This window comes from Liolophura sinensis, chromosome 9 (genome assembly GCF_032854445.1).
Source record: "Liolophura sinensis isolate JHLJ2023 chromosome 9, CUHK_Ljap_v2, whole genome shotgun sequence".
Lineage (NCBI taxonomy): Eukaryota > Metazoa > Mollusca > Polyplacophora > Chitonida > Chitonidae > Liolophura > Liolophura sinensis.
The window spans coordinates 20,251,017-20,279,007 of NC_088303.1; the positions used below are offsets into that span (position 1 = coordinate 20,251,017).

General features: G+C 38.3%; 1 protein-coding gene across 1 annotated transcript; it reads right to left on the minus strand.

Moving 5' to 3' along the window:
* Positions 1-21: 21 nt before the first annotated feature.
* On the minus strand, positions 22-27,886 carry LOC135475118 (protein FAN-like). Its single transcript, XM_064754870.1, is given in 32 exon segments — positions 22-4,150; positions 5,363-5,472; positions 5,724-5,826; positions 6,672-6,710; positions 7,228-7,363; positions 8,177-8,230; positions 8,682-8,743; positions 9,410-9,471; positions 9,854-9,921; positions 10,451-10,518; positions 11,389-11,447; positions 11,892-11,997; positions 12,692-12,876; positions 13,652-13,694; positions 13,913-14,000; positions 14,002-14,045; positions 14,381-14,450; positions 15,074-15,176; positions 15,917-15,980; positions 16,797-16,887; positions 17,247-17,326; positions 18,039-18,121; positions 19,592-19,794; positions 20,218-20,289; positions 21,133-21,265; positions 22,220-22,272; positions 23,571-23,684; positions 24,111-24,204; positions 24,794-24,849; positions 25,132-25,210; positions 26,377-26,475; positions 27,849-27,886. Coding segments are annotated over 32 exon segments (2,754 nt in total). The 3' UTR covers positions 22-4,055.
* Between the last annotated feature and the right edge of the window lie 105 nt (positions 27,887-27,991).

Consider the following 27,991-nt stretch of genomic DNA (forward strand, 5'->3'; position numbering starts at 1 on the left):
TTTTGTATTCATTAAGCACCTTTTTATTCATATTGTACATGTACATACACTTCTCATACACGCATGCCTGTACACTATAACATGACCCCATGCGTTTGTATTGTAATACGGCAGCTTTGGAAACTGTATTCAGTTTACATGTACTGTAATTCGTCAACGTTTTCACATGTTTGCAAGAGTAAACTGATAAAATTATTCTTTTTGTGGAGCTCTGAAAGAGGCCAATCGAACTAAATTAGTTTGGTCTCCAAAATCAACTTACAAATACGCATAAATTGCACTGAAAGTTTCTCTTTCATATACGAAAAAGTTTGGGGAATTAGGGTAGCAATTACCACTGGATGGCATGCAAAGGACACTGAATACATGTGTGTGATATTATAATACTCAGTGTACATTTCCATGCATATGTGTTATTTTATCTATAAGGGACCCCGAGTATTGAAATGGTAGAGGTGATACATTCATACAAACTACCAGTTCATGTAATAACAGGATTTTTGTTAATTAGCAACCTGTAAATAATATTCATCCCTTGTCTTCAGGCCCTAATCTCGCACTAGTTGAGAACTGATAACAACAACAGACTGATCATAGTTAGAGTATTCAGCTACATGTATATATATCGGGTGGGCATAAAAAAATGGGCTGCATTGCTCCAATATGCTTTGTTCAAACCCTTTCAAACTTTAGACATTCAAATGGCATGATTTTGTTAATATTCTGACCAATTTTCAAGGTCATAGCTTGAGTAGTGTGTACACAGGGTTAAAATGAAAAACGCACGTTCCGGTGACCCACATTGCATCACCTGTCAGGTGTCATGAGTAGAGCACACGTTGCACCTGTGTGACACGCGTCCATCAAATGTTGTCTGGAAAAATTGCCTGGCTCTAGTGTCAGAGAAACCCATCTCCCAGATTGGCACAAGTTTTGCTGAATCAAGGTGGTTCTCTCTGCAGCAGGCAATGGATTGATCACCTTTTCAAGTAAAACAAGGTAGAACATCATTTTGAAAAGTCCGGAACATGCATTTTTGTCTCTATTTTGATTTTAGTACCATGAACAGAAATCTTAAAGGATGAAACTGAAATTTGGTCTGTATAATTAGGACATAATGGCGTTTGAGTGTGTAAATTTTTAGAATCTGACGTAAGAGAGTTTCGGGTGTCATACTTGGGTGTCAAAGTAAGGCCCATTATTTTATGCCCACCCGACATGCACATGCACGCTGAAACAGTAATGGTCCAGTATTTAAAATTGCTGGTATGTTTTTTTCAACAAATAGACAACATATGATCTGATCACATGATAAATATTAACGCTCTAAAATGTGGAAAAATCAACTTGAGTAACTGTAAAATGACTATATCAGACAGTGCCTTACACGTTTAAAACAACAGGTGGGATCTACTCTATCCCATCAGTGCCAAATAAAGTATCTTACAAGCTGAGAATTGCACTGCACTCCTTGCAAAAAGAAAAACATAAAAAGGTCTTAGCTAACAAGGTGGCTTTGCAATGCTCAGTATATGGTGTAGTATTTCACTTGTACTAGTAGTGTATGTGGAAGCTTCAGACAACAAGGCCTCCATGATTAAATGTACTACATGGCAAGGAGGCTATATATAATCACCCTTGAATGCTACACAGATATGTAATATGTTCATTGTGAACACAGCAGCTACATGTACATGTAGGGCTTCTAGCTGCTATCTCAGATGTTACTGTTTAGGTCTACCAATATATGTATTACTTTTGGTGGCTATATAGGGCTGGCATTATATGTCAAAAGATATTCTCACCAGAATATGCATCCACAGACATTTCACAACAGCATATCCTACATATCCCAAAGAAAAGAAAAAGTGTCATATATACATTATATATACACAAATATTCAACAGAAATGAAATTTTTCAATACACAGACAAAAAGTTCAATTTGGACCCAAATTATACAGCATGAAGTACCATTTACATGTATGTAAACACTTAAAGTTTCTAACAATTATGTTTCATAAACAGAGTATTTCTCTTGTTTTATTTAACAGTTACATGTAGTCTAGAAACCTTCAAGTAGGTAAATGAAATTTCCAGATCTTGAGTAATATTGATTGGCCTCTGATATACATGTAATAGATACTGGCTTTACAAAAAGGCCCTCACTGTCTGTACAGTATACTCTTACCTGTATGATGTACATGTTCAGGTGTGCATTAATTCAGCACATATTACAAACACAATCTCACTAAACAAGCCAGGTATAACTGAGTGATTGATTGGTGTTTTACGTCGTACTCAAGAATATTTCACTTATACCACGACATGGTGGGAGGAAACCAGGCAGAGCCCGGGGCAAACCCATGACCATCCGCAGGTTGCTGACAGACCTTCCCATGTACGGCCGGAGAGGAAAGCAGCATAAACTGGCCTTGAACTCACAGCAACCGCATTGGTGAGAGATTCCTGGGCCATCACGCTGCACTAGCACACTAACCATGGAGGCCCTCTCAGGTATATCTGTAATTTTGTGAAATCTATCACCTACTAATAACTCTGATGAACAGATAACATATGAAAGGGGGATAACTCATGCATGTAATGTTACTACATGTGATTTACTGTAAATCGAACAGAATTTCATGTGATGTTTTTTCTGTCCTATTACGGCAGATGGGCAAAAAATTCACAGAAATTAAATGGGATTTACCACTGAGATTTGTTATACTGACTCAAAAACAGACAAGATTATTAAATGCACTGTTTCAAACTGAGTGGCCTTTAGTCACTGTTACAAAAAAAAAAAAGCAAGAATAATTATTGTAGATATACCTAAATTCAGATTTGGCTTATTACCATGTTACACGGATTTCATGTAAGGATGAATGTAAGTCTGAGTCAAACATTCACCATGAAAACATGTTATAAATAAAACTGGCAGAAAATATTTAATTCCATCTTTGGCATCAAGTGCATGTAAATACATCCCAAATGTTTTGAAATGAAAATTCTCAAAAATCAAACCTAAAATGCAGACTCATACATGTAATTACAGCATACAATAATTAGTGGGCCTTACATATATTACAGCATACAATCATCAGTGGGCCTTACATGTACATGTATCACAGTATACAATCATCAGTGGGCCTTACATGTACATGTATCACAGTATACAATCATCAGTGGGCCTTACATGTACATGTATTACAGCGTACAATAATCAGTGGGCCTTTCATGTAAAACAGCATACAATCATCAGAGGGCCTTACATGTAACACAGCATACAATCATCAGTGGGCCTTAAATGTACATGTATCACAGTATACAATCATCAGTGGGCCTTACATGTACATGTAACACAGCATACAATCATCAGTGGGGCCTTAAATGTACATGTATTACAGCATACAATCATCAGTGGGCCTTTCATGTAAAACAGCATACAATCATCAGAGGGCCTTACATGTAACACAGCATACAATCATCAGTGGGCCTTACATGTACATGTATTACAGCATACAATCATCAGTGGGCCTTACATGTACATGTATTTATATTCGTTATTTATTTTATTGGTGTTTTACACTGTTCTCAACAATATTTCAATTATTCCACAACAGACAAGATTATGGTGGGAATATTTATACCAATCTATACGTATGTCCATGTATAAAAAGTGAAATAAAAAAAAAATCAGTGATAACAGTATCAAAAATATTGTTCGGTAATAACCTGCATTATGCAAGCATATTTGATTATGGCAGACTTTCCTCTGGACTAGAAATTTTTTAACTTCAAATCAATAGTGGGATTTAAAAGTCTGATAATTGCAGATTATTTACTGAATCCTTTCACACAAATACAATTCTGTATAAACAAATCATGAGTATTAATGAGTATTTAACGCAGTTTCTGTCAAATATCACATCGACATTAAGGAAGTCTACATGTAACTTACACAATCATCAGATTGATGCTGGATCCTGTAGCTTCTACTTCTACACAGCCATGTAACTATTATAACTACGGTCACTATAGATACTATAATCTTCAAGACACAGAAGACTTCCAGAGAACCACTTCCTTGTCCTCTCCTCCAGTAACTAGGCATCCACTCTCAGACAGATACAGACATGTTATCGCACCTGTGTAGATGAAACATTGGAATGTTAGTGAAAATAATGGTTATAGTCCAGTTGCACTTCAAGTTTTGACTGCAGGATTTCAGTTCCACCATTTGTACAGTCACAAGTAAAAATCAGCACCAATAATTTCTTTGTATATTATTAACAGGTATGTATCAAATCTGCTGAATGTACAATAATCCTCTCTTGGGATGTTGTGTGTTTTGTAAAAACAGACAGGGCAAATAAAGTAACTTTCCACCAACAACAGGATAATAAATTTAACATAAATTTGATGTCTTGAGTCTTCATTTATTTATTCAGTTCATTGGTATTTTATACCAATCTCAAGAATATTTCACTTATACAACATCAGCCAACATTATGGTGGGAGGAAACTGGGCAGAGTCTAGGGAAACCCACGACCAACTGCACTTTGCTGGCAGACATTCCCCACATATGGCACAAGGTGGACTTGAACTCACGGCGATAATATTGGTGAGAGGCTCCTGGGTCAATGCGCCATGCTCTTGAGTCTTCATGTTACACAACTACCCACTCACCAGTGTGTCCCTTCACCCTGTCGATCAAAGCCACCTTAAACATGTCCCATACAATCACCTCTCCCTCATTACTGCTCCCAATCAGCTTGTCCCCTGTCAACTACTCACTCACCAGTGTGTCCCTTCACCCTGTCGATCACAGCCACCTTAAACATGTCCCACACCATCACCTCTCCCTCATTACTGCTCCCAATCAGCTTGTCCCCTGTCAACTACCCACTCACCAGTGTGTCCCTTCACCCTGTCGATCAGAGCCACCTTAAACATGTCCAACACAATAACCTCTCCCTCATGACTTCCCCCGATCAGCATGTCCCGTCAACTACCCACTCACCAGTGTGCCCCTTCACCCTGTCGATCACAGCCACCTTAAACATGTCCCACACAATCACCTCTCCCTCATTACTGCCCCCAATCAGCTTGTCCCCTGTCAACTACTCACTCACCAGTGTGTCCCTTCACCCTGTCGATCACAGCCACCTTAAACATGTCCAACACAATCACCTATCCCTCATTACTGCCCCCAATCAGCTTGTCCCCTGTCAACTACTCACTCACCAGTGTGTCCCTTCACCCTGTCGATCACAGCCACCTTAAACATGTCCCACACAATCACCTCTCCCTCATTACTCCCCACAATCAGCTTGTCCCCTGTCAACTACTCACTCACCAGTGTGTCCCTTCACCCTGTGGATCAGAGCCACCTTAAACATGTCCCACACAATCACCTCTCCCTCATTACTCCCCCCAATCAGCTTGTCCCCTGTCAAGCACATACATCTGAAATGTGACACAAAAAAAAATAAATAAATAAAACATCAGGGGAAGTATTCAAATGTACATTAATGACAGATCCTAGCCAGGTTGTTTATTGGCACATTTTACTGCATGAATCACTCTGTTGAGATATTACATCATAGATTGTAGTTAGGGATCTACCAGTAAAGAATCATGAATTTAAAAAAAAAAGTGATGAATGGAATAAAATTAACCTAAATGCGAGACAAAAACATTAATCAGGAATCAAATACCTTAATTCTTGTTCCACATCCTTGGCAAAAATCTCTGAGCTTGTCTCCATATCATAGACCTTTAGGAAACTATCTCTGCCACAGGAAAACACCCGCCTGCCGTCTGATAGAGACAATGAGAAAAAAACAGTTTACAGTCACTGTTCACAAGAGCTTGCAAGCCAAAAATGGAAAGTTCATCTGACACATATAGGTAAATTTAAAAACAATTAATTTATTATTCACCATAAATCTAGAAATAATTACATGTGCAAAAAAAACATCAGAAATGACAATAGCATGAAGCTCACAAGAGCTCGCTCCATCACATGGAAAGTTATAACATTTGACAGAATGGGGCATATTTGCCAGAGATATTGTTACAGTGTCCTTTAACACACATGTTTACAACAAAACTAACCAAAATATACAGCTTAACTCTGGGTTTGGGAAGGCATCCATCAAGTGACCCTAAGCTGGGATGTGTATGTATGTATGCTTAGGGTTTTACATCGTACTTAACAATTTTTCAGTTGTATGATGACGAGGAGTCATTAGGTGTATGTACATGTCTTCTTGTGGCAGGGTGAGTTCATGCCGCCAAAGTGCCGCCGCCAGTGAAATATTATAATATAACGACACCAGACAAGACACCCTAGGCAGACACATTATACTGACACCAGGCCAACCAGTCCTGTTTCCTCGCTCTAACCTCTGAGTGCTGAGCGCCAAGGCAACAACAAGTACCATGTTTAAAAATTCAACCCACCCAGGTTTGACGCAAGGTTTCCTGACTTCGAGGTGAACTCTAACCATTAAGCCAGCAAAGAAGCCTCAGAACTGTGAAATGTTTATCTGCAGAACGTCCATGCAGATACCCTGCACTTATCTTCTATACACTACTCACCATACTGCAAAACACTACACATGAAAGTTACACTGGATGCAAAGAGGATTTGAACAGCTTACCTATGCTAAAGAGAACGGCATTCACCGCACCATCGTGGGCTGAAAAATAAAAACAGAATTTACATATTTCAGTCATCACTGAAACGCATGACATGTATTCATTATCTATCAAATTACTTATTTGGAGTTTTTACAACTTACTCAACATATTTTATATACAGTACATGTAATAAGAAAATAACTTGTTTACTCATTGGCACAGATTGTTGTATAACTTCCAGTGCTACAAAACCTTCCTATGATGATAGAGATGAGGTGGTATTTTCTGACCTCACCATGGTCTTGTCATTCTTCAACTCACTATATAACTGAGACAATCGAACAATCCAGGACCATGTGGCTTGCAGTCACCAAGTCCGTGACGTGTTTAAAGGACACGTGGAATTTAAAACAGTTACATCATAGATAAACTGTGGTGTTGAACTGACCAGTGATAAATATGGTGTTAACACAGATGTATTAAAATATTTGACAATCACCAGCACTATGTTCGCTTTATAAAACACTTTGTGAAATTTTAACCTCACAATAACTATGTTGAATTCTTTAGACTAACCATGATATTGCTCCCTTAGGGAGCCCGTGGCCATCTCCCAGACATGGATCATCCCTCCATCTGTTCCCGTGACAACCAGATCGTCTGTGGATCTCACATCCACACACATCACACAACTCTCATGATCCAGTACCATCTGGTAAAGAACATGACAAAGCTCTGTATCTGGATCCACAAGCAGTTCAAGAGATGACTGACATTTGAATATCATGTATTTATTTATCTGATTGGTGTTTTACGCCGTAATCAAGAATATACGATGCAGGCCAGCATTATGGTGGGAGGAAACCAAACAGAGCCCTGGGAAAACCCATGACCATACGCAGGTTGCTGGAAGACCTTCCCGCGTACGGCCAGAGAGGAAGCCAGCATGTGCTGGACTTGAATTCACATTGGTGAGAGGCTCCTGGGTCATTATGCTGCGCTAGCGCACTAATCAACTGAACCCCCTCCCCATTTGAATATCACAATTCTACATTTAATTAATTGATTAATATGTAATGTTAACATTTATCAATAGAATGAGCTCACTACTTTCTATAAACAGACAGTGAAGCTTTCTTGTGTTCCACAGCACCCTAAAACTAGGTTTTGGTTAATCTGTGAAAAAGGTTTCAATAGAAATTTACTTTAATAGCAGGTCTAAGGGTTTCAAAGTTTCTTCCAGGTGTGAAAATCTTATTAAGATAGTCATTAAATAGTAAAAGCCTAGCACTTCTTGGATCTGGAACCACACATTCACATAATAGTGAGACACAACACCTACATGATCATGATCCCCTGGGCTCTGCCCCCGTTTCCTCCCTCCATAATGGTGGCCCCCTTCGCATAAGTAAAATATTTTTGAGTATGGCGTAAAACATCAATCAAATAAATAATAAATACATGATCATGATGATACTGGAGAGGTAATCATGAAGGGAGGTAAGTTTGTCTAGTTTTAACTCACCAGGTATTCTGCAGATTTTGACCTTGATCCCTCAGGAGTGCAGTACTGCCAGATCTAGTTAGAAGAGACAGAAATGATATTTATTTCATGAGCTTTTGATAACTTCTGAACCCAAGAAGCACATGCACATCTTCAGATGGTCACCATAAGGATTGTAGGATAGGATGTGTTAGCTGACTGATGAACAGACAGCAGCAGAAAGCTGGTCACTATATACACACCTTTATTTATGCCCAGGATCTAAACCAGTCTTACCAGTCAGTTCACAAGTTAAAGAAAAAAAGAAAAAAATTACCAACAAACCTTACGTCAACATATTCCAGCACACACATCAACATTCTTTACATATATGTATATATCCAATGTAAAAAAAATAAAATCATATCTGGACAACAACACTGTCACCACTACATTCTAGTTATCATTACAATATATAGCCCTACTTAATGGCAAGACACAAATGTTCACAACATTTGCCTATGTGCCATACCACAGCCCAAAATACCTTAACAGTGGAGTCCCACGAAGCAGTGATTAACATGTCATTCTCCCATCTCAAACTTGACACTGTGGAAATAAGACAACAGAACTAAAATTAGTCATGAACGAGTGTAAAACAGTCATAAATGAAACACTTGTGATTTCATCAAGTTTAGTGAATTCAACAATTCTAAAGTATATGGTATTACAATTTAGAAACTAAGTTTCAAAAGATGACCCATCATAAAACATGAAAATATTTATAGCGCATATCTGTCTCAATGATGATTTATGGTCAGCTATATTTAGATGTGTCATAGTATTAAACGTTTTACTGAGCGACACTGGCTCAAATAAACATTAAAAAGTAACCCAGAAATAAAACAAAATTTAGTAATAGGGAAACAAAAATGTAGCCATTTTGTATGAATAAATAACTCAGTCTTGAACCAGTAACCTAAACTTAGTTGACTGTGGCTACTGGTAATTTAAGATATGGTTAGAGAATATTTTAGTTTAACTAAATGGTGATGTACACTGTACTCAGGAGTATAAGGTGATCAGGTTTGTTGGCAGAGGGAAACTGTGCTTGAAAAACACCACATCTCCCCAAAATAAGCACAACTGTACTAGCAGGAGCTGGATTTGAACTCACAACCTTGGTGGACTCGTGAACTTCCAGCAGAAGCCTTATTTTGCTTGAAAAATGAGTGCCTAGAAACAATACTATACAGACAAATACTTTGACATTACCAGCATCATCATGTGCAATAACAGAATCCAACACACGGCCATATTCCACACTGTAAAAATAGCTGAAAATAAAACATAAAATAACATGGAACTCAGTCCTCTGACATCAATATTAATTTCAAATCATTTCATGTACTAAAGTTTAAATTCAGATCAACATCCAGTCCCTCAGGATTCATACCAAGGCATGTTGTATTTGATCCAAACAACAGTAACAACAAAATTTTAATACATTATCTGAAAATGTATCCTCATTATTCTTATTTTGGCTAAGGCTTATACACATTGCTCTCTTTGTCCAATTTTACAGCCAAATCTATAAGAAAACAGGGTTCTGCATATGCCTTTATTGATTCTAATACATGTATAGCTGCATTTGTCTGTCTGTTTGATTGTCTGTCTGATTATGTGAAGGTGAAACTTCACTAGTGTAGAATTGCTTACACCTGATTGTCCCAGGATCCTACAATGATGGTCCTATTGTCTGGCATAACTGTACAACACGACAGAGCCTGCAGTAGAAGGAGCATAAACATAGACAAATTCATGTAATACACTACCCAATCACATAATTTGTATTTGTTATCTAGAACATTCCAGATTTGCATGTTTGTGTTAGATTTACATGTAAGTGAGGTTTACACCGTTTGTTGGGTTTGCCCAAGCCGTGCCCACTTTTGCCTTCCCACAAACCTGACTGCCATCATACAAATGAAATAAATGAATCTCAAAAGGTGCATTTAAATAATATGCTGCACCACAAAAATGCGAATTCTGATGCTTTCATGTAAATCCAGAGGAAAGTTTCTTTTTGGTAACCTAGGTAATGAACATGGTTTTTGTTTTCCTACAAACTTATATATAATTTTATAAAATATAGACTTATGACATCTACTGAAACTGTCCCCTATTCCATAAAGAAAAAGAAAAACAAATCTATTTTTGTGAATGTACACATGCATCTAAAAATATGTCATCACACGGAAGTCATTCAGATAATCTTGAATTTGAATTACCCAGGTGATAAAGTAGATGCATTACCATGTTGGAGAGGTTGATACTCCTCAGTTGTCTTTGATCCTCCAGTGAGTACATCTTTAACAAGGAGTCTGGCCAACACACAGAGTGGTCAAATGTTATATGTCAATTTTATCACGGTAAAGTAGTAATTAAATGAATCTCAATCCCAACAGAATTAACCATTATTTTGCCAAAAACAATATAATAAGGAACTGTACAGCAGCTGGCAGGGGCCTCTGTGGCTCAGTCGGTTAACGTGCTAGCATAGCGTAATGACCCAGGAGCCTCTCACCAATGCGGTCGCTGTGAGTTCAAGTCCACCTCATGCTGGCTTCCTCTCTGGCCATAAGTGGGAAGGTCTGGCAGCAACCTGCGGATGGTTGTGGGTTTCCCCCGGGCTCTGCCCGGTTTCCACCCACCATAATGCTGGCCGCTGTTGTATAAGTGAAATATTCTTGAGTATGGCGTAAAACACCAATCAAATAAATAAATGTACAGCTGCTGGAAGATTCTAATATTCTGTTAATATTTAGGGGCTTGATTTGAGATCATTATTCATGTATAAAATACACTCATAATGCCCTCTGAATGAATCAGTAAATCATGAATCAAGATAACATGAATGACTGTAATATCTGTGATGTCACTGCTTTTAACAGCATAAAATGAACAAGGGGAAAGATTCTCACATACTGTAACTTTTCAGCCTTTTCAACCTCTAAAGCACTTTCATCTGTGAGTTTGTCCATACAATTATTACGAAAATACTGCTAATAATCATTTGCTTGTGACACTAAAGATGCAAGCTTTATAAAACTGTAAATAAATTATTTCTCTACATATTATAGTTCTCTCAGAATGTTTCAAAATATAAGACAAATTCACCTGAAATGCACTGCACCGCCTGAAAACCTACATGTAAATGGTAAATGTAATGGGGTCATATGAAGTACACTAACCTTGAGATACAGAGTAAATATTTTTTCCATCTGGAGAGATTTTTACATCTGTCACTGCTCTGAAACACACAATTTATACAAAAAAATATTTATTTATGTATTTGATGTTTATGGTGTGATAAAGAATGTTTCACTTATATGATGGTGGCCCTTTATTATGGTGGGAGGAATGAGGGCAGAACAAAAGGGTGCCCCATGACCATCCGCAGGTTGCTGACAGACCATGCCATGTACAACCAAAGAGGAGGCCAGCAGGGGGCTCGAACTGAACTCACGGTAGTGGAAGTGATGAGAGGCTCCCGAGTCATTGTGTAGCACTTGCATGCTCACCACTAAATTTTAAAAATAATATTATACATCAGCTGAGCCTATGATTTTACACTGTTACAGAAAAACAGAGCAATTATCAAACTTGATGTGAAAAAAAAATTATGATAAGCTTCTGAAAATAACCTGACATGGAGACAGAAGACTGGAGAAAGCTGACTGATGACTGGACTTACTCTTTGTGGAGGGAATGTCTCAGGTACGGCTCCAATGACTGGAGCATTTTGACGTTGACACCACTGGGGGAGGGGCTGGGTGCTTGGTCTCTTGAAATGGTAACTTCTGAAGATGAACAATCAGAAACATAGAATATATGAACTCATCACAGAGTAAAGTAATTCCTTAATTAACTTAATTAATTATGTACTAAGACAATTCACAAGCACACAGAACACTCAATTTTAACTGTATGAACCTGCATATGTAAGCCTACCACATCTTTCAATACACGGCACATGTTAGGCATGACAGTATTCCAGATTCTGTGTTTGAACAAGATATTGTTTGGTTCAGTTCCTGCTTGGGACTTACATTCCTCTCTTCTCACTACACTCTGACAGTTTATGAGGTCTTGGTGACAATAAGTATGTATGTATGTTTTGTGTTTTTACGTCGTACTTGACAGTTTTTAAGTCATATGATGACGAGAAGCCATTAGGTGTGTGTACATATACTGTGCCTTCTTATGGAAGGGCGTGTGCATGCCACCAAAGTGCTGCCGTCACTGAACTATCATTCCAATGACACCAGACATGACACCCAGTCAGTCACATTAGTCATGTTTCCTTGCTCTAACCTCTCAGTGCTGAACACCAAGCGAGGCAGCAATAAGTACGACTGTATGACCAGGCCCAAAGTTTAACCCAGGTCTACCAACTTTGCCACAGACAATCTAACCACTTACTAGTATGAAGTAGTGTGAAGAGGTCATAACACTAAGTAGTCAACAGTACGCATGTTCTCATGTAGTACTAACCACCAATTTCTTCGGCAAACACCGCTGTCTCATGACCTCTGCTGGCATCAGGAAAACTGGGGCCTTGTGGAATTGGCATGGTGGAGAATCTCTGTGGGTGTGGCGTTGTGAAGAGCTGTTTGGGAGTCTGACCAAACTCCATGATCTGAATCTCAAGACTGGCACGCTCATTCAGGTCAATTATACTGAAATAACAAGAAAAAAAAAAAACAAGCAATAATGAAAGTGTTTAGAAAAAATAAAATTACTGTAAAATGGTAATAAGAAACATGTTGATTTAAATATCAAAAAAGTCTCAACTGGTAAAATTACACATCTGTGACTAAATCTAGTCACCTGTAGTTTGTTTGAGTGTTTGGGGCTTAAGTTCATCAGACCTTAATCATCACTTCCCTCAGGGCATGATATCACACATCCATCAATACATCCAGTCCTAAGGGGAAGGCATGGGAAAGGACCACATCAATCTCAATTTTCTGATGACGGTGTAACCAGCTCTTAGCTCAGTGACAAGAGAGCGAGTATCAAACGTGACAGCCCACCCGACCACAATAATTGACACTGGGTCAAACAGCACCTGGCCAACCTTCTCATGCTCAGTGACTAGGGAGGGTGTATCAGGCATGGACAGCCCACCAGACCACATTAAAAGTGACCAGGTCAACCAGCAATTGGCCAACCCCTCACACGCTCAGTGACTAGGGAGACCTCAGATTAGATGTCTAACTAAGTGCTATTAAAGCACTAGGACAAATCTTACTCTGGCTAAAACCTAGGTCTGATACAAAACCAATGTTTCCAGTGATTAGGGACATCTGTGTATTATCCACAGCCTAATACAAACCCATTCACAAGCAAATCATTCATTCCAAACTCCTGTAAGCAATATCAGGAATGTATTAGTGGCTTTCGGAGCCATCAGAAGCATGATAGGTTGTATAACTAATGACAGTTACTTACCTGTCCATATCCACAGCGCCTTCATATGTCAGGTAATAAAACACTGAAATCAACAATACAACTCTGTCAATCCTGCTATCATTCATATATGTGATAAAACAAAGCAATATACATGCGCACATATGTAAATGTATCAAACGTGGAAAAGTTCGAAAAAAAAATATTCATAATTACAAACAGACTGGTCACTGTGTTGAAACAAGTAGATGATTATTAAACAATACAAATGTACTGGTTTGTTGAAGGGACATGGGAACTCACAGTTATCAGCTTTCTCGGCCTCTTCTCCACGCTGTTTGTAACCAAACACCAGGTCAATCCACTGGTGGATATGATTGGACACATAACTAGGACTCCAGGGCATCTTGAAGTTTTGTGACAAACTCTTCAGGATCTGCAGGTCAAAAAAAAAAGCCCAACAAAATAATTCAAATGGTGAACTCAAATGTAGTTTCGCTGTAGGAAACATTAAATAATGGAATCATAAATAGAATAATATTAACTTGATACTGTAACATCTGCCTGTTTTAATGCATTGTTTTCCTTGCAGATCATCAAGTTTTCTCATTACAATAAGTAACACCGGACTATCATTATGTTTAGTCTTATGTATAAGTTTGAAAACACCTAGTACACCATTACATGCATACATGTAGTTCTCAACATGATTCTATAGATGGCTCAGAGCACACTATTCATTGTCAGTGAAATTCCAACCCTTAAACTTACCTTTTGCCCAGGCAGGCAAAGTGACATCCCCTACTGGTTTGCCATCTTGTCTATAACCAAAGTTAATGTTCTGAAATAGAGCAGAAAATAATCATTTATGTATGTTTGTATGCTTAGGGTTTTACATGGTACCTAACAATTTTTTCAGTCCTATGATGACAAGGAGTCATTAGCTTTGTGTACATACACTGTTTGTTCTTGAGGCAGTTTGAGTGCATGTCGCCAAAGTGCCGCCATCACTGAAGTACCATCCAGAAGACACCAGAGATGTCACCCCACCCAGTCACACTATACTGACATTGGACCAACCAGTCCTTGCTCTAACCTCTAAGTGCAGAATGCCAAGCAAGACAGCAAGAAATACCATATTTCAAGTCCCTGGTAAGATATGGCCGGGGTTCGATAACAGATCTCCCTATTTTGAGGCAGACATTTTGCCATTAAATGTCCAACAAGGATTTAATCCTTCCCATAAAACTAATAGTTAGTTAATGGTGGCAATAATATGGTCACTGCAATATCCTGGTAGGACAGGAGTAGAATATAGAATCAGGAAGAGTTAATATCACACAAACATGCTCAGTAATGAATACTTAGCTACTTTAATACCTAAATGTGTTATCCTCAGTGCGATCTCCATATTGCTACATACATTTATTACTGGTCCTTTAAAACAGCAGACACGAAACTCACCCGTTTATTTGTGAGAAACTCCCCCTTTCCAGTGTAAAATTCTGGAATGAGCTCTTTGAAGTCAGCCTGTCCCTTTAAGCAGTTCATCCAAGTCTCTGAAATACTGGAATGAAAATTCAAACACAAATATACTATTTGTGTTTTTTCCCAGATTGACATGATTGAAGACAGTAGAGAGAGAGTCTGCTTTTATCTTTGTGTTATTGATTAATAAGTGCTTTACATTCAAATTGTATTTAACTCAGATGACATCAGTCACTTTTTTACTGGTTTCTTTATTTATTTTATTTGTGTTTTCTCAAGAATATTTCCCTTATACAACGACGGCCGCCAGCATTATGGTGGGAGGAAACTGGCAGAGCCCGGTGGATACCCACAATGCAGGTGGCTGGCAGACTTTCCCCACGTACACCGACCGCATTGGTGAGAGGCTCCTGGGTCATTGCGCTGTGCTGGCAGCCTCCGGTCACCTTGAATCATGGCACACTAAAGTTAACAAGGCTTCGAGTTTGATTTGGTCTGATAGGTGTTTTCCACTGCACTCAAGAATTTTTCAATTAATCGATGGCAGCCAGCATTATGCTGCGAGGAAACTGGGCAGAGCTCAGGGGAAATCAATGACCATCTGAAGGTTGCTGGCACACTTTCCCATGTATGACCAGAAGAAGGTAGCATGAGCTGGACTTGAACTCACCATGACCGCATTCGTGATAATGTATGTGAAAATTGCAAGAAATGAGATGACTGTTCAACAAGGTCACGTCTCCTAAAAAAAGCACATGTAGTCTGACAACTGGGAAGCTGATTTCTGATTTCTGCCCCTTTCCTCAGAATATCACTCACTCATTGAACATCCGGTCTGCCTGGTCAAACTTGCCATTCTGCAAACACAGCATGTACTCTGGAGCTAGTAAGGAAAAACAACACAACAATTAAATAACTACTTACATGAATCATAAACATCTTTGTATAAAGTGTTTTGACTTTGATCTGCTGTAAGTGATGACACGCGAAAATTGTGACAGTGAAGTTATCTTTTTTTTTACACCATTCTTTTAGCTATATCATAGGACTGTAACTGTCCTTTTTATTTTATATTGATGACAAGCGATACCTGTGACAGTGAAGTTATCTTTCTTTTCACCCCAATCTTTTAGTTATATCATAAGACTGTAACTGTCCTTTTTATTTTATACTGATGACACGCGAAACCTGTGACAGTGAAGTTATCTTTCTTTTCACACCAATCTTTTAGTTATATCATAGGACTGTAACAGTCCTTTTTATTTTATATTGATGACACGCGAAACCTGTGACAGTGAAGTTATCTTTCTTTTCACACCAATCTTTTAGTTATATCATAGGACTGTAACTGTCCTTTTTATTTTATACACGACCGTATCATGTATTCACAGACTACACTGTGTATCACTGATATCAGAGATAAAAGTACATCCATCAACCCTGTACTTACCAAATCTGGCTAAGAACATCCGTCAACCCTGTACTTACCAAATCTGGCTAAGATTTACATGTACTAACTCATCACGGCCTGAAGCACAGCTCTGGGTAAAATGTACTTACATGAACCAGCCTTGGCTAAAATGCACTTGACAACAGTGGCTAGAGTATACGTACCAGTCCTCCTGAAGAACTACGCGTAATGAAATCAGCATAGCACATAATTCCATACACAGCCGTTATTTGGTTAAGGCAAACTTACCAACCCTGGCCAAATAAAACAGGACATATCCAGGAGTGGAGTAGTGGGATCCGTACAGAAACTTGGGCTCTGGCATTTCAGCAAACCTGGCCTGAGAAGATACAGGGCATGCAGTGTGAGAAGGGATTTTGTCAAGATACACATCTATTACATGATATTAAAGTATTCAATCTCTATATGCAGTTGTAGAAGTATATCGTATGAGTTAGAGGCTAAAGAACCAGTAAAACAATACAAGTAACAAAATATTGTCAGTGTTATTGATCATTATCAGGAGCTTTCAACAGTTCAAATTTTTATTACTGATTATGTTTACTTCACAGTTTTGATAAATTACAAAAAATTCACAGAGGTCAATCTTGAACCACCATAATCATGAAATGGTTCAGACATGTCAGATGACTCCCATTTCCCAGCGTACAATCTGTGGACATACGATGTTTGACCTACCTTCAGTCCCTCTAGTCGGGCTGGATTCAGAGCTCCCATTGGTTTGCTGAGATCTCGGAATGTGGAGTCACTTAGTAAATCTGCGAGATCAAGAATGTGACATGAGACATTCTGGTGTACAACCAAAACATACACTGTCATATTTTGTACTTCTATTTGAATCAACATTTCTAAATTCATGATTGGGAGGGGTAAGAGCCACAATGTTTATTAGTATGGGATATTACTTAATGGAAGCCAACATTAGACTTAGTTCATTTAGTTATTTGTCTCACAGGTCTAGCATACTCAAGAATAGCAAATATTTTATAGTCACTTTAAATGGTTGCTTAAGATAGAAGACTGATAACAGGTAATCTTTGCTACACCATTTTGGATCACACTTTAATAAAAAAAAAAGCTCAAGTAATGGATTATCGATAACATTCTTTCTGATGAATAAAAAACATATACATGTGCTGGGCATTTTCCCTATATTTTATCTTAGGCTCTGGGGCAACAGCAGTTTTGATTCAAGACAAAATTTGAAATATGATTATAGAGCTTACTTTTGAGGCATGTAAATTAAAATTTGACCACCTCATTGATGTTATCTTTAATAACACAACTGTGTCAAAACATCAACTTCCATAACCAAAAAGCAAGCATTGTGAAAATGTTCTAATTTTTGACTTAAGTCAGAAATGTCTGCCCCGGATCATCTTGATACAGTGGAATATGCTGCCGTTGTAATACAGATTAATACCAGATTTGACATTTCACCATGAATGTGTTTTGTATTTATAAACTCACCAAGATCAGGACTAGTGTAGTCTGCCACTACCCATGGCATGACAGGGTACTGAGTGAGGTCATTGAAGCTTCTGTCTGCCAAGCTGCCACAAAATAAACACAGACAACATCATTCAGGGGAAAGATAACACAAGAAATTTACTGCACTTCAGTTTAGCATTTTGCAAGCGACACATTTTGCTTGATTCTGATTGATTCATCCACCAATTGGTGACACCATTTTGCCATGTTATAGCTATCCAGAGTGACGTCACAAAACCTAGAAGCTCTTCAGTACCATCGGTACTAAATAATGTGACAACGACAAAATACAAACAAAAACGCCTGATATCCAACCAAAGAGTATCAGCTCTGTTCTGTGTTCAAAGGGCCGATGTTCGTGGACACAAGCGTCATTTTTTAGTGATTCTGTTCGTCCTCATCCTGCATGGGTGTACACATTTGGCCTAGCTGGTTGTACCGACTTCAGGGAATCATGGAGGTACAATCTATTCTACCTCCATGAGGGAATTTACCAAAAATAACGAGACATTCTCATTGATAACAGGCCCCTTCATTCAGATTTTGGGATGATATTTTAGTAATAAATCTGACTTTACTAAGGAAAAGTAATGCAAATTCACAATATTTTCTTCAAGTAATGACTCTCCCGGGGAGGTTTTCTTGCCAGCTCACCCTTACAAGTTACTGCAGTATCCTGCCCAACATGTATGCATTGTGACACGGGCAGCCATTCTCAGTTCCCTGTTCATAAATGTGTGGTTCAAAATGAATCAGTTTAACACTTAAACTAACCACAAAATCCAATTTACTGCATGAATATCTGTCTATCCACTATAAGAAACCACACTGACAATTGAGAGCTAACAGCTTTTTTGGCGCGACAGCCAATTATCACACAACGGTTTCAACGCTAGTGAATGGCAAAGTTCATAAGGGCTTCTGCAACACGACTATTCAGAGTGAACTGTCCATCAGTGCCATATCCTTATGCTGAACTTCATCTTCTCGGTTTTCAACTTATAGAATTTTTTACATATTTTTCTGTGACAACTGTGTCCTATATCATTTTTTCTATGTATATATAGTGGCAGATTTTGCATTCATATTAAGTGAAATACATTATTAACAATATCAACAGAATGTGGGTGTTTGTAACAAATTGAGAGGTCTGGAGATGGTAGATTAGGGCAGCCCAGTTAATGCATAATTACATGTATGCCTGTCTCTCATGGAAACACCATCTACATATCTAATAGCATGAAAATAAGTGTTAACAGTTAAGAGCTCAAAATATGTGCAACCAGAATAACCACTGTAACCAGATGTAGCCAGTTTTGCGAATTTTCCCCATATAGATAAAGCTGGCTATTGTCACCAGCGATTTATGTGAAATATTCTTGGGTACCACATAAAACACCAACTTAATAAACTATATTAACTGGGTAAATGTAACACGTGAAACCGCCCTTAGTTATTGTTTTGAAACAAAAATCTTTACACTCAAAGACGAAATTGGAGAAAATGGCCGTGAACATTTATGCACCACCCACCTGTTTAGGTAAAGGAGATAGTCAAGGTTAGAAATGGTGCCATTCTGCCACCTGAAAGTCATGTTGTCTTGTCCTGTCTCGTCCAGTTTGACTAAGGGCTGGGCCAGGAGGCGGGTGTAGAGAGCGTCGCGTACATCAGGGGTCTTGAGGGAGAGGTATAGGTGAGAACATGGGGCACCTGTCCTGCAGTACACCTCCATGCCCTAACAGAATAAATCATGTCCAAGACATCACAGCGAACACTGAATGTCACAATGAAACTGTGAGTGTTTTACAAAATAAACAAAAATATATTTCAGTATTTACTGATATTTGATAGGTGTTTCACACAGCTGCATCTTATTTAAGATTATTTCATTTTTACATGTTTTGAGTTGAGCTTCAAATTAACTGTACAAGTTTATATGGTGGGTCTGGATTCAAAAGTTTCAAAAACTGCATTATGGCAGCTACCATGAAAATACACAACAAACTGTCAAACCCTGTAAAACCAAAGAGATGTGGAAAAAGATGTAAAATCAAACAAACAAATCTATATGTACATGAGTCATGCTGTGCAAACCCGCACCCCCCCCCCTCCCCGCAAAAAAGACCAAAAAAATGATGCCTAATTTATTGCAACTCACAACTTGACGAAGTAGAAACCTCCTCTTAACAACACGACAAACGTCAGACAACTTGATCTTTATCACTGGAATCTGAAACACACATATAATCAACATGTTTCATTTCAAGTCTGAGTTCAAGTCCAGCTCATGCAGACTTCCTCTTCTGTCATACATGAACGTATAAAGATCTGCCTGCCAGTAGCCCAGCAACATGCGGATGGTTTGAGTTTCACCCCAGCTTTGTCCTATTTCCTCTCACCATAATTCTGGCATCATATAAGTGACATATACTTGAGTATGGCGTAAAGCACCAAACAAATCCTGCTGCTAGAGATTCAAAATGGACAAGACTACCAATGTCATTCGTACATACACCTTAAGTTAGGTTTAGGAATGGACACTAGACACCCCCACCAGGACCCCTGAGCACTGCCAAGTTTCCTGAAGTACATTTCTTAAAGTTGCAGTAAAAACATAACTTAAACACCATTACATCTAATATGCATACATGTACATGTCTTCTTGTAGCAGGGCGAGTCCATGCCACTAAAGTCTTTGGTATGACCTGACCCAGTTTTGATAATGGAACTCCCGACCTCAAGGTGGACACTCTAAACATTACGCCACCGAAGCAATCCAAACTAATATGTAATATTTCTACTATGATCATCTACACTAATATAGAAAGTTTCCTGTTAAGCCCACCAGTGTTTTGAATGTTGTAGTGGTCAACTGGAATTTTCAGAGTAAACTATAAAATTCCTCAAGTTACAGACAGTGAGAGTTCTATAGAATACCAGGATAAACCTTCAAAAAACCCCAACTGTTTGATTTATGACGTTATTTCCTCAGCTATCATGATATTGAAAACCAGCCCACTGGACAAATGATCCTAAAAACTGTGTTTACTTAATGGTGTTTAGACAGACTTACAGGGTTGACATTATTGAAAGCTTGGAAGTAAAGGCGAGATGAAGTGAGCATGACACGGCCAGGGTTGGTAACCAGGGGAGTGATGCGGTCAGCCTGACATTCCAGCACTGTCTTCTCATACAGATCCTCCAGCCTGCACAACACCAATCAAAACATAATCACAGCATCATTTGTGATAGCACCACCCAATGGGAGATGAGGTGGGGTGAGACTTGGGTACAACATGGCCTTGACCACCAAGTCATCCGTATATACATCTTCAGCTGAGGTTATGACTGGATACTAGGCAAACCCAGATATGTTTGCGTGAATCAAAAAACATTTTCTGCATGGGAATGAAATGAGAAACCTGTCCTGTATGAAGTTATTCAGATCAAAGTTGTGCAATCCATTTGCAATTTTGTGGTCAAACTCATGCATGACAAGCAAACTCACATTGACAAGCAAACTCATGTTTGACCAGTTGGTTAGAACTCATGTTTGACCAGTTTGTTAGTACTCATGTTTGACCAGTTGGTTAGACTCATGTTTGACCAGTTGGTTAGTACTCATGTTTGACCAGATGGTTAGTACTCATGTTTGACCAGAAACAGCAGCAGATTTACTTTATATTTAATATACTGTTATATAAAATATTTTTGGGTTAAATACAACTTTGAAGGCTTGACTTTAAAGTTAAGTCAGGTATTAAGTCTTATAACAGTTTTGAACACACCAGTCCTGAGGCATCATTACACCTGGAAAAAAGTACCGCATTCCTGGATGAACCAACTGAGTGTATGCCCAACATGGGTCAGGAGATAACAACACAACATATAATATTTATTCATTTAATTATTTGATTGGTTTTTGTTTTACTCCGTACTCAAGAATATTTCACTGATACGACGGCGGCCAGCATTATGGTGGAAGGAGACCGGCAGAGCCCGAAGAAACACATGACCATCTGTAGGTTGCTGGCTAACATATAATATACATAATACACGTGAAATAAAGAAAAATTGGTATTTTAAGCCCACATCTATCAGATCTCATTGTTTAGCATAGCCCCATGCAATACGCGAGAAAAAAATGAAAGTATACTAACCAGCTTGTGTTGAACTTCACCCTGGATTGCCGAGATAGAACAATAGCATTTATCTGAGAAAACATGAAAGAGAAAATGACAGACGATGTACATATATTTGCTGGTTTGAAAGCTTGGCCATATTGCCTTGTAAACTTCACTTGATGTCAAAAGAAAAGAATTCTATTTTATTACACTGAAAGAAAATCAAGTGTTAAATTTATTACGTGTAATATTCTTTTGCATGCAATATACAACATCTAAAAAATTATTACATATCATACATCTACATATGCTTGATAAATTAACAAAATACTGCAAAGGGCATACATATGTGTATGCCATAACATTTACTCATATTTTCTCAGGAGTGCTCCAAGTGTTAAACTAATCTTAAAAAATAGTCAGGTCAAAAGCTTCACTAGTCTGTGTTGTAACTGTTGTAACATATTATCGGTCACCTGAGCCCATATATGTTTACAATCTCAAAAGATAAACATATTAAGTAAATGGTAGTAAAAAAACTAGACATCTGCCATTTATGTGCTAGTGGTGAGTTAGTGGTGTTCTCGTGGTGAGCTAGTGGTGTGCCAGTAGTGAGCTAGTGGTGCGCCAGTGGCGAGGTAGAGGTGTGCTAGTTGTGAAGTAGTGAGCTAGTGGTGTGCTAGTTGTGAGGCAATGGCCTAGTGGTGAGCTAGTTGTGTGCTAGCTGTGAAGTAGTGGTTTAATGGCGAGTAAGTGGTGTACTAGTGATGAACTACATGTGTGCTAGTTGTGAACTAATAGTCGTGCTCTTGCTTTGCAAATGAACTAGTGGTGTGCCACTGAGAATCTTGAGCCAACTTCGAATTGCACTCGGTGAGTGGTGTGCTAGTGAAGAGCTGCTGGTGAGGTGTGCCAGTGGTGAGATAGTGGTGTGCCAGTGGCGAGGTAGAGGTGTGCTAGTTGTGTAGTGTGCTAGTTGTGAGGCAGTGGTCTAGTGGTGAATTAGTAGTGTGCTGGTGGTGAACTAGAGGTGTGTTAGTTGTGAGCTAGTAGTTGTGCTAGTGAACTAGTGGTGTTCCAATGAGAATCTTTAGACAACTTCGAACTGTGCTTAATTACCATAGCAACATGTCAGGCTTGCGATAAAAAAAGAAAAAAAAAAAAAAAGGAAATAATGTATCTGGTTTGTCGCCACTAATAAGTTCACTAACCTTTAACTCACAGGTTTCAAGGTTCAATTACATATTTTGCTGATTTGAAAGCAGTTTTAAGATGAGATGTTTGATAGGTGTCTGGTATCCCCACCCAGAAACATAGTCACCATCTTACAGACCAATATTCTTGAGCAAAGCATAAAAACACTAACAATGAGAAACACCAGAATTACCATAGCAGTCTGGTCTGCCAGGGGTAAGGTAGAGGCACGGTGTAACTGACACATCTGAGGTAGGCAGTCGTCAATCGTTACATAATTCAGATGGAACAGATGCTGAGCCAACTCCTGGAGAAACAAAACTGCCATAAATATATAATTACAATTGCTTACACGTAGGAATACATGACCCTGCATCAAGGAGGCAATTGTGTCAAAGTCATAATAACTTGTCTGTTATAACAAGGCACGATGGGTAAATGGTAACAAATCTCCTCGCTGTTTTTTTTTTTTTCACTAAATGTAGCATACATGTGTTGTATCTTAAATCCTACCATATCTTCATACCTGAGAACTGTGATCTGTCTCAGTCCCAACATCGCAGCAATGCTTCAAGAATTCAACATAAATATGAACAGTTTTTATTAGGTTTTAACTGGGACTTGGTAAATACTAAAAATTTTATTGGACGTTCAATTTCAATCAATTAAGGTTGCCTTTTTCTTTTTGGTTTTTTCATTTTTTAGATATCAAGTGAATATAAAATTATCTTACTTTTCTAAAGACATATGGCGCTACAATGTTTTTTTCACACATCTCGATGACAAGACGGGATTCTAGTTTCAAAACTCGCTGACTGGCATCTAATCTACAAAATACAGAAAGAGCATACATGTATATACTACAAACCGCAATAACATAATCTGAATGATAACTGCTGAGCTCTCAACTCTACGCATTTGCTCTAACTGTAAGTTATCTCTCCTGAGACATCCTTGACGGATGAAACCCTGGTTACACACTGGGATTTATTTATTTTATTTCACTGGTGTTTTACGTCATGCTAAAGACTATTTCACTGATGCAATGCCGGCAAAGTGGCAGGAAACCCTAGCAAAGCCCAAGGGAAACAACCATCCACTGGTTTTCTGCTGTAAATAATTGACCTCGAAATCCGTGAAAATTAGTTCCACGTGAAAATTAGTTCCACGTGAAAATTAAGTACTTCATAGTCTCAAGAGAGAAGATTTTAAAGAACATGAACACATTTCCAATACATGTTATTATCCAGTCGATGCTTCATGTCACAGATCACTCATTTCATCAAGGACTTGATGTACAACTGTTTCTAAAAGCGTACAGGTACCGACCTGACGCTGAGCAGAACGGATCTGCTGACTCAGTACTAACAGCCAATGCTATAGTGAATCACCATCATTATAGCCTTCCAAACTTACTTTGAGAACAAACTGCCAGCCCATTCTTCCATACATTCTATCTCTTTAAACGGGAACTGAAAAAAAAAGTTGACTGATACATATTGTCGTGAAAATGGTTTTTTGTCAAGTTCATGTAATACAGAGTGTCATTTAATACACATGTGCACAAAACTAGATTTATAACAAATTAAAATACAGCTGCACCACCAGAAAAAATATGCCCTTAAACAAATCTAGGTGACAATAAGGAATCAACACACACTAGTATTTCATGGTTAAAATCTTAATAATTTAAATTATTATGAACAGGATTCTGAGGTCAGGTAATAAAATGAAAAATTTTCAAAATTCAACACCTTTAGCAATGGATACTGAGAATCCTTTGGGTCAACCAGAATTGACTTGGAGCATATCTTCAATCTTCCTTTTTGTCTCCTGAAACAAAGATTTAAATATAAATATATTTAATCCTGCTTTATTAAGTGTTAATTTTAAATTATATGTTTAAACACCAAAAAAGCCAATGATGAAAACTTTTGGATCAACATATATTTAGCCCATAACCCATCTCATCTTCAGGGTGTTCAAAAAGGGCAAGTAACAGGCTGGAGACAGCTGTTTACTGACGTCCCCGTAGCAGGCTGGAGACAGCTGTCTACTGAAGTTCCCGTAGCAGGCTGCAGACAGCTGTCTACTGACGTCCTCGTAGCAGGCTGCAGACAGCTGTCTACTGTCATCCCCTTAGCCGTCTACTTTGAGTACTATTTAAATCAACAGTAATTATGACATAATTAATATAAAATATTAAGTAAAAATAATACTCTGGTAAAATATTACTCTGGTGTCAAAACATCTGCGTCTTCAAAGCAATGTGAATTGGTAAAGACTGGGATAGTCTGAATTGCTTTCCTAAATTGTGAAAATACTGCATGAATTAAAACCAACACTGTACGTTTCCTCAGAGTATACAGAAACAAAATATTTCTGTCCCCTTCACTTTGCCTAGTGTGACGTCACCCATGAACAATGCGTTATCAATCACTGACGTATATCCACAAATGACGCTGCCCTTTCAAACGCTGTTGATGTCATCCCAGCATAAATGCCTTACTCAACCTCACATCTGCCTGATTCTACGTCATACAGGGAATATTATCCACCACATCAAGAAAAATTTTGTCTTTCAAGGAATCTTTAGTTATATGGGTTAAATCAAAATCCTAGTGAAACTTAGTGTTAGACTTACTCCATCGGATTTCTTTCATATCATTGTAATATTTCTACGCAATTAGTTTTCTGACCAGAGTGGCACTTTAAGTAAAGAGATTTCATCGTGAGTTTACCACAATGATCAGTGCTTGACTGAACAAACACCATTATACTGTTTGGACTTCAAACTCAAGAAAACGATTTTATCACATAATCAATATCAACAGCAATACATTTCATTAAACTTTATTCATTATTTATACTGATAATTTTTATAGTATTTAAATCACATTTCATGATACCAAGCCAGATATTAATGATATTGAACTACTAGCAACATAATTAGCTACTTGTATACAGATCGACAGAGTCAACTAAATTTGTATAATCACTTTTTAATAGCCTCTTCTTCTGACAAGCCTGGAGGGTAATAATACACACTGTAATCCTCAAAGTAAATTTCACCTGGCTCTAGCAACAATAAAGAGAACCTGCAAAGTAAAATAATGAAATAAAATATATACTTTAGCAGAATGAATTATTCGGGTTTGATGCCATATAATTATAAGCAATATAGTTTATAGGAAATATGAAAAGAAACTCTAAAACAAAGGTTATGTTTCTGTGCCAAATGAAGAAAATTATGCCCAAAAATGTTTGTTTGAAGTTTTCATTTTTGCAGGTATTTCTATACCCCTCTATATTATGCATATTTTCTGCCAATGGGGTTGAAGTTTTTTAGATGTTAGGTCAGCTCGGAACTCAGTGACCCACCCCCACCCCCACCCCCCGCCGCAGGGCCTTGAGCCCAGTAAACCGTGACAAGCCCAACCTCATTTAACTGATCAGTCGGCATCATTTTGTTTTTCGCCGAGACATTCTCAAGCAAACTATCATTCATAATCATTTCCTGCGTCCAGAGATGTTTTATTCCATTTTCAGTTGTTCCAAAAAGAGTGGGATTGTTTGGGGCTTCTTCCGATTTCCAAGTGATGTGACATTTCGACAAGAATGGACAAGAAAAATGAAGTGATCCATGTTTGCCCAAATGACTGGATCAGAATGCTCTGAACAGTCACTGTCAAACTCCTCTATTAACAGATTGTAGAATTTGTGTTCAAACCGACACCATTGTTTGTTGAATGACATGTCTTCCATGTTTACGTTGGTCTCTGTTCGCTGGCTGTCTGCTGGCTGCTATAGCCCTGTATACATGTACATGTTTATAATACGATGTGGGCAAGCTGATGTACTGAGACACTCCATGGCTTCTCCAGTCCAGCTTAGTGCCCCCCTCCCCCAACACTCCATGCCCCTACCCCCACTCCCATTCAGTCTATTCCCCATTCTGCCTGTCCACCCACAGAGTTCTTTTAAAACAGGGGTCATCACTGATGTCACCGCTGCAAGCTGCAAGCTGACCGCTTGGGTCTTCATTTATAATGGATGATACATGAAGACTATGTACATAAGAATGAATCAATATATACATCTAATACAATACATGAAGGGTTAAAATAATCCGTGTGTGCTGCTAGTACTATAGTAGCTGCTGAGTTCCCTTGTAAACTGTGCGTACCTGCATTTACCTTTCAAAGTGAATAGAGTTGTTTTGGAATAAGGTTATAATAAGGTATGGACGCTTTCAGAAACTTTTTTTTCCTTGGATACCGTCGCACTCTAACTTACGCACTTAAGCAGTTACATAATTTACAACTACAACATGCCAGTTGGATTGAACTTATACAATGGGGAAAAATTTCTTTGTCAGTTGACAGTTGAAGAGCATGAAACAGCCTTCACTTTTTTGTCGCCACAGCCATTCATAGCACAGACAAGATCATGTAACACAGCTCGTTTTTACCTTTCTTGCATAGAAGTGTCATTCTCCACAAATGCCATGTTCATAAACCCTGAAACAAGCACGTCCCACTTCCGGTTTCAGTTTTGTATGGGAGAAGTCATTGTACATTTAGGAAAGATTTATCTTTTTTACTTTTGTCTTTT